This window comes from Sinocyclocheilus anshuiensis, unplaced genomic scaffold, assembly GCF_001515605.1.
Source record: "Sinocyclocheilus anshuiensis isolate Anshui unplaced genomic scaffold, SAMN03320099.WGS_v1.1 scaffold387, whole genome shotgun sequence".
In the NCBI taxonomy this organism is placed as follows: domain Eukaryota; kingdom Metazoa; phylum Chordata; class Actinopteri; order Cypriniformes; family Cyprinidae; genus Sinocyclocheilus; species Sinocyclocheilus anshuiensis.
Genome location: NW_015549624.1, coordinates 666,439 through 673,426, shown reverse-complemented (window position 1 = coordinate 673,426; position 6,988 = coordinate 666,439). Strand labels below are relative to the sequence as shown.

Genomic DNA, 6,988 nt, shown 5'->3' with positions numbered 1-6,988 from the left:
ATATTTGTATTGTCTCAACATGTAAACTATATTATCATTTATATATATATATATATATATATATACACATTTATATAAAATAATTATTTACAAATTAATAAACAAGTAAAACCTGCAGTTTCTCTTGGGCTTAATGACAACGTGACAGCAATTTTAAGAATTATGAAACCTGAGTCATCTGCACTGCACGGGGAAGTTTTTACCTTCCAGTAATTATTAACAATTAAATATGTGGTGAGATATGTGGATGGACACATCAAGTTTTTCTGAACCATATCTTAGCACACCAGGGTCTTTTACACGCTTATCTAAAATCCAATTAAACTCACGCTGTCTTTCTTCAGCTTGCTGTCAGGAGAGGAACTGTCTGACAGTTTTCTCTTCCTCTGTCTGTCAGTATTAGACACAGAGCTGAAAAAAAGAGAATAAATCAGTTCAAAAACAATAATATAATCCATGTATTTAAGTGATGATGATTGATAAATGGATAGATACACATCGACAAATACCAGACGTACTTTTCCAAACTCTGCAGATGTTCTCTGACCCTCTGCACATGCCCTAGTTTTGTGTCGTTCACCACAAATTCATCACATCTGTAACTACAGGAAAGAAAATGGCATGAAGGTAAAAAAAAAAACATAACACTGTTCACTGAAAAATACTGTATGTACTGTCCTTACAGTACACTCATCTTACTACTGTCCATTTAAAAATATTTCTGGAAAGAAAAATAGGGAAGAAACTAACCAGAATGTGCTATAACTGTTACAGTCCATACACACAGAGTGCTGCTGACTCTTCTCACTGGACTTTTCTCGCTCTGGCTTCCTTTGACCGCCTCCTGGTGCCTGAATCTCCTCGAAATGCTTTTTTGCATGGCCGTTTACATACCTGCCACAGGAAACAGGTATGTAAAGGTCAGAAACAGAAAGAAACAGATGCAAGGTCATTTTAATGTGTGAAATTTAATATTTTAATAATTATAGATGAACACTTTTATCTACTAAAACAATTTTTATATTTTGTACATTTTAATATTTTAATACAGCTTAAACATAATTCTAAACAATCAAGGAACTATGAATTTACATGTAATATTTACTGTAAGTCATATATAAAGAAACAAAACCACATAGACTAAAAAAATATCACACTCGCCACTCGCCTTCCACAATGCACGTTCAAACATGTCAGGCAAACCCACGGGCTTTTGTTTGACCTACAAAATACAAAATATCAAAATATACAGCATATGAGTAACATCCATGATATGATTTGGCATTTTACAAATGTATAAAACAAGATCATTTTAATACTTCTTTTTTTTAATTAGATAGATATATAGATAGATAGATAGATAGATAGATAGATAGATAGATAGATAGATAGATAGATGGATAGATAAAATGTAAGTAATTTATAATATACATAAGGAAAATATAACGGATAATAAAACAAAAGACAATATATAAATATATATATATATTTTTTATTTTAATTTCAAAGCATTTTAAAACTGTATGCTAAGCCTACATTTGAAATAATAAAATAAGTAAATTATTCAGGCTGGGCTTAAAATGTTACAATAGGCTACAACATGTATTATGTAGTATTATATTTGTGCATTTTTTATTTTTTTTAATAATTTTACAAACATCATTTTGTATTTTACAGATGTATGAAACCAGACCCACATACTCAAGACATGAAACCTAGTGTATAATAAAGACCTCTGTAATGTGCAGAGATAAGGTGGCATGTTAACCTCGTGCATACACTTGTAAAATTGGCAGCTTCTCTTGGGCTTAAAATGCATAACATACATATAATAAAATATAAAAAAAAGTATAAGCATATTTTTCAAGCTCTATACTAGACCCATACAAGTAATCTTGGGATTAAAAAATAATAAAAATATTTTGTATTAATAATAAATAAATATTTTACACCATATATTTTTCTTTATAACATTTATATCATGTTTTAAACCAGTAATCTCTGGCTGTGGCCTGCTGGGAGAGAGCGCTTTGTTCTAATTGCCTTGATCACCTTCCCTCTGAGCGCACAACAAGCATCTGAATTAGCTGTTGCTAAGGAACGGTCGATTCTCGTGAATGCTGGTCTGTGCACGACCCAACAAATGTGGAAAAAGTCAATAGACCCCATCCGTCTCCTCGTACCTGCTGACCACCTGTGTCCTGATTAAGAAAGCGCCAATGCTGTGCTATTGTAACATGTTTTATATAATGCGCTTCACACAAAAGAAGCGACGTTCTAACAAAACCACGCTGTTATTAGGAACAAAGCCACCTAAACAGGTATGTCGTGACTCGTGTACGATTTTCCCAAAGAGTCTGCCATAAAGTGCAGTGAAATTGAAGTCGTATTCATTTATATGGTATTAAAGGTGGGTCATAGTTCTGTTTTACTAGTTCAGTCATTTAAGTAATTAATTTTTTTTAGCAGTACTAATGATTGACATGTTTCATAAGTGTGAAATGTGTTAAACGAGATATGGGGCATTTCTCATGTCCCGTGGGTGTGCTGAGGGGCCACTGGGCGTCACACCCTAAATGTTCATGGGTTTTCAGTGTAATCTAACATGTCAATTCATCTTCACTCTGGTCTGGTCAAAAATACACATGAAATAATCATGGATGCATGATATGTTGGTAATGTTACTGGTATAAAAGTATAACTAGCATGTTTTTTGTATTCATTTGATGTATGTCAGTTAGTATGAAAGCAATAAATATATATAACCTGTCGCCTGAAATATTTATGACATCAAATAAGATTTACACAAAATGGTTACATTTAAATAAACACTTATTTTACTAGTTGTTTATATTCACTATAAAATATATAAAAACAGGAAATATTTGATATTTACCAGAATTGATCAATTTCGAAAAATTCAAAATAGCCCAATTTTAGCCAAATACACTACCATTCAAAAATGTGGTGTCTGGAAGATATAATAAAACAATAATTAATAAATAAATAAATAAATGTAATTTTATAAACAAACAAACAAATAAATACATTTATCCAGGTAGGACGCGCACAGTTGATCAAATGTGACAGTAAAGACATTTACAATGTTACAAAGGTTTATTTAAAAAGAAAAAAAATACAGCATAAGAAACTCTTTTCAAAAACATTAAAAAAAAAATTGTCGACCTCAAACTTTTGCGTGGTAGTTTGTCTGCCACTATTTAGAACATTGGCCATAATATAAAAATAAAATCTGATATCATGCACCCCAATAAATAATATCTCTAATAAACCTACTTCCTTTATTTGTATTTATAGATTAAATCTATGCATTTCAAGGAGATTCTGATGATAATACAAACAAACACTAGATCAGGGTTCCTCAAATCTTGCCCTGGAGGGCCAATGCGCTGCAGAGTTTAGCTCCAACCCTGATCAAACTCACCTACCTGTGATTTTCTAATGATCCTGAAGACATTGATTAGCATGCTCAGGTGTGTTTGATTAGGGTTAGAGCTAAACTCTGCAGCAAAGTGGATCTCGTGGGCCAGATTTGAGGATCCCTGCACTAGATCCTGCACTTCTTTCCACAAGTTTGTTGCCATGAGACCTAATGGGTTACTTTAAAGGTCTCTCCAACCTTTAATGGCTTCCTCGAATGTTCTCGGGAACATTTTTTTCCAGCAAACCGGCCCCTGTAAAAGCAGTCCCACACTAAGCCAATAATTACCATCTACAATAGCTCACTTTTAAATTGCCACTCTTAATACTTTCCTATCTACAGTAAATGCCCAAATCCAAAAAGAAGGAAAGAAAACGTTTTCAGATCCTTTGTATTTTAGTGCTTTCATGCACATGTAAAGCCATGAATGTAATAGCATTACACTTATGTTGTAAAAACGTTTGCAGACATTATTTCTGGTTTATGTTGAGGTCTGCCCATCTAGATTGCTTTATATTGTCTGCATATGAAGATCAATATTAATCATTTACTGTAAATCGGCAGGTTTGTACCTTAAACGAACAGTTCGATATAAAGCAAATGACAAATTAGAACCAATCACAACAATATAAGATTAAATGCCACTACGAAAAAGAAAACCTCACTCAAGTTTCTGAAAGGGTGAAACAAACTGGCGAAAGCGAAACTGACACTCGTTTAATATTATTTTAAAACAAAACATTTCCCTGAAATGTCTTCATAGAACAAATAAGCTTTCCGCCTTTCACATTCAAATTAGCAAGTTTGACTGCTGTGTGAAGCTAAACTACTCGGTTTGTGGGTTTAATATTTAATAAAGCACAATTACTGAATATTATCATTCCACGGCATATTATATGTTTATATGTTCTTCAGTTTTATTAGTACAAAAACCATAGACAAAAACACAAAAGTCTCCAAGCGCGAGCTGCTGAGAGCAATGAGGCACTTAGCCGGTTGGGCTAGCTCGAGCTAGCTCTTACAGGAAACTGACTGAATTATTACTCGTTATTAATGAATTATGATTCGCTTGTAACTCACCAGAGCAGCACCATGAGGAAGGGGGACCGTTGGGGAACCGGGTCGGATCCACCGTCATACAGACACTGGAGCTGAGGTGAGGGCACTCCATGAGTCTGTGCGCTCGCTAAAGCACTGGCTAGCCCAGTCTGTCCTCTTCTGGGTGATTTCTGTAACGTTAGTAGTTTAAACTCTAAAAGTGTGTGTTAATAGGCACAAAATGTGTTTTCGCTTTCCAGTTGGTGGATTCTTACACGTTTAAATGCTGAGGAGTGATGTTGCTCTGTTAAGTGAAGTCAGTGTGTTGTTATGGTTTAAGAGAGCAGACATGCATGCACACACTAGGGTTGGCTCAAAACCTACTGAGAGCCCTACCTAGACAGAAAAATAGAGAGCGTACTAAACAGTCTTCACTCAGATTATTGTCTGTCTTGAGTTTGCTTTACTTTTCCTTTAATGGGATATTTACACAAGCGTGTGTATTAATCGATAAAAAGACATGATTCATTCAGAACGAGGGCGGCGAATAAACCTTGGTAGGCAGAGCAGTGATAAATACTGAGAGAGAGGAAGTGGGAATATGAGCAAATGCTGACTTCTCAGGACGAGATTCGTCTCAGTGTAACTATTTTACAAGTCAATATTATATTGGAGGTGCTCTGAAACTTTATGATGCTGTGAATAAAACTATGGATAGCAATATAATAACAACATGTTCTGTAAATGTTAACTTGTATGTATTTATTTATTTAGTAGAAATAAATTAAATGATAAAAATACAAAATATAATAATTATTTATTAAGCTTATTTTTATTTAATTTTTCATTATTTGATTTTATTTCTGAAGTGAAACCCTAAAACTATGAGTGACTAACATCATAATTGTTTTTGTAAATGTTCACTTATTTTATGTTTATTATTGCAATTATTTATACATTTTATAGCGAAACAAAACTATGACAAGCAATATAATAACATTAATTATGTTAATTGACGAAACAAGTAATAGGAAAGAGGAGAAATAAAAAGCGATACTTATCAACTTGCCGGTGTCCCTGCCCGTGGAGTCACACGGTGGAGTCGCACGTTAGAGTCGATGGTCTTTACACTCTTCAGTCTTCACAAGAAGAGGCCTTCACACGACGGCTGCCGCGACCACTGCTGCGGTAAACTAAGCGTTTTTATACCCTTCTAACAAAATACTACATTAATTCAGCTGGACTTTCCTTATTTTCTCCACAACAAATGGCCAAGCAAGCGCAGACACTGACAAGATACGCGATACAGAACGAGACCAAACGCGATATCAGCACGTATATATAATATATATATATATATATATTATTTTCACAATTTTATGCTATTGTTTTATTTGAAAACCCCTGCTTTATCATCATGTACACATGTTGTCTCGCTATGAAATTATATGTATATAGTTACCTGGCCCATGATTCATTTTCCAAGCACCAACAGGTAAACTGTGCCACACTTCAACACTTCAAGGCATTTAAGACCATACAGACATTTCTACTTTATATGTTTATTGTGATATGACCAGTTTAGCTGACATATAAAACAATGCAAATTAGAAATGGACTTCCAAATATAGACACAAGTATAATGTACAAGTAAATAAGCAACAGGAATATTATGCATGTACCTTTTTATTACAGTCAAACATTTTTATCAGTACATCTTTAAAAAAAAAAATGCAAACAATGATTGGCCAAAAGTTTCAATGTACATTTGTGGCTAAAAATTTAGGATTGGATTGAAGAGACTTCAAGAGTGTCTGGCTGTGCTTCTCCACCTCCCATCTCAATGGCCTGCTCTTTCAGCGGTTGCTCTGCAGACTTTCCATCCTTTTTCCCATGTTTCTTTGAGCTAGGCCTAGAAAATTCCATGTTAACATGTAACTACAAAAAAATTGCGAGTAAAAAACAATAAAGCCAAACACAAAAATATATATATATATACTGTAATGACATACTTTTTCTTGACAGCAAAGACAATCACCACAATGAGAATAACGGCACCAATAAGACCAAACACAACACCCAAGATAATTCCTGATGGGATAAATAACACATTAATATAATTGAATAAAAAATTCAAATGAGTTGAAAATGTAAGTTTACTATTTAAGTTTCACTTACCGACTGGTACATCTGATTCACCAGAATAGTCCTCAAGGCCTTCATCTATTCAAACAAATACACATTAACATGCACTTTTGCATATACAGTATATACTGTATATCTCTGGGTAAAATCGCTATTAGCCACACACCTGCTGCATTGTAACATGTGGCATTACACCAGCTCAGTGTGAGGAATCGGTTTCCATTTCCCACACAGCCGGTCCAGTAGAAAGACTTGCATGTGTGATGTTCAGGACTGTAGTAATAACGGAGATAGTGACCTACACATTCCCCTGGCTTTTTTGGAAGATAGCAAGCTTGTCTTTCTGTTAAAAACAGTGAAATT

The 6,988-nt window shown here is 34.1% G+C and overlaps 2 protein-coding genes and 1 long non-coding RNA gene across 3 annotated transcripts in view; all 3 read right to left on the bottom strand.

Annotated features, from left to right (window-relative positions):
- The window catches only part of LOC107659494 (ubiquitin carboxyl-terminal hydrolase 3-like), a 19,558-nt gene extending 14,572 nt beyond the window's left edge, over positions 1–4,986 (bottom strand). Inside the window, exon 1 of the mRNA XM_016448453.1 lies at positions 4,523–4,986. Within this exon, the coding sequence (XP_016303939.1) occupies positions 4,523–4,613 (91 nt within the window). The 5' untranslated portion in view covers positions 4,614–4,986. The remainder of the gene's footprint in view (positions 1–4,522) is intronic.
- Positions 335–894, bottom strand: LOC107659495 (uncharacterized). Its single transcript, XR_001630918.1, has 3 exons — positions 751–894; positions 519–602; positions 335–411 (listed from the first exon to the last, which is right to left on the bottom strand). It is a non-coding gene; the product is annotated as an uncharacterized LOC107659495 (long non-coding RNA).
- A 1,157-nt stretch (positions 4,987–6,143) lies between the features above and the next one.
- The window catches only part of LOC107659476 (kunitz-type serine protease inhibitor bitisilin-3-like), a 4,869-nt gene continuing 4,024 nt past the window's right edge, over positions 6,144–6,988 (bottom strand). The window contains exons 3-6 of the mRNA XM_016448428.1: positions 6,792–6,968; positions 6,659–6,703; positions 6,493–6,571; positions 6,144–6,392 (exon numbers count right to left, since the gene is read on the bottom strand). Coding sequence (XP_016303914.1) covers positions 6,263–6,392; positions 6,493–6,571; positions 6,659–6,703; positions 6,792–6,968 — 431 coding nt within the window. The 3' untranslated portion in view covers positions 6,144–6,262. The remainder of the gene's footprint in view (positions 6,393–6,492; positions 6,572–6,658; positions 6,704–6,791; positions 6,969–6,988) is intronic.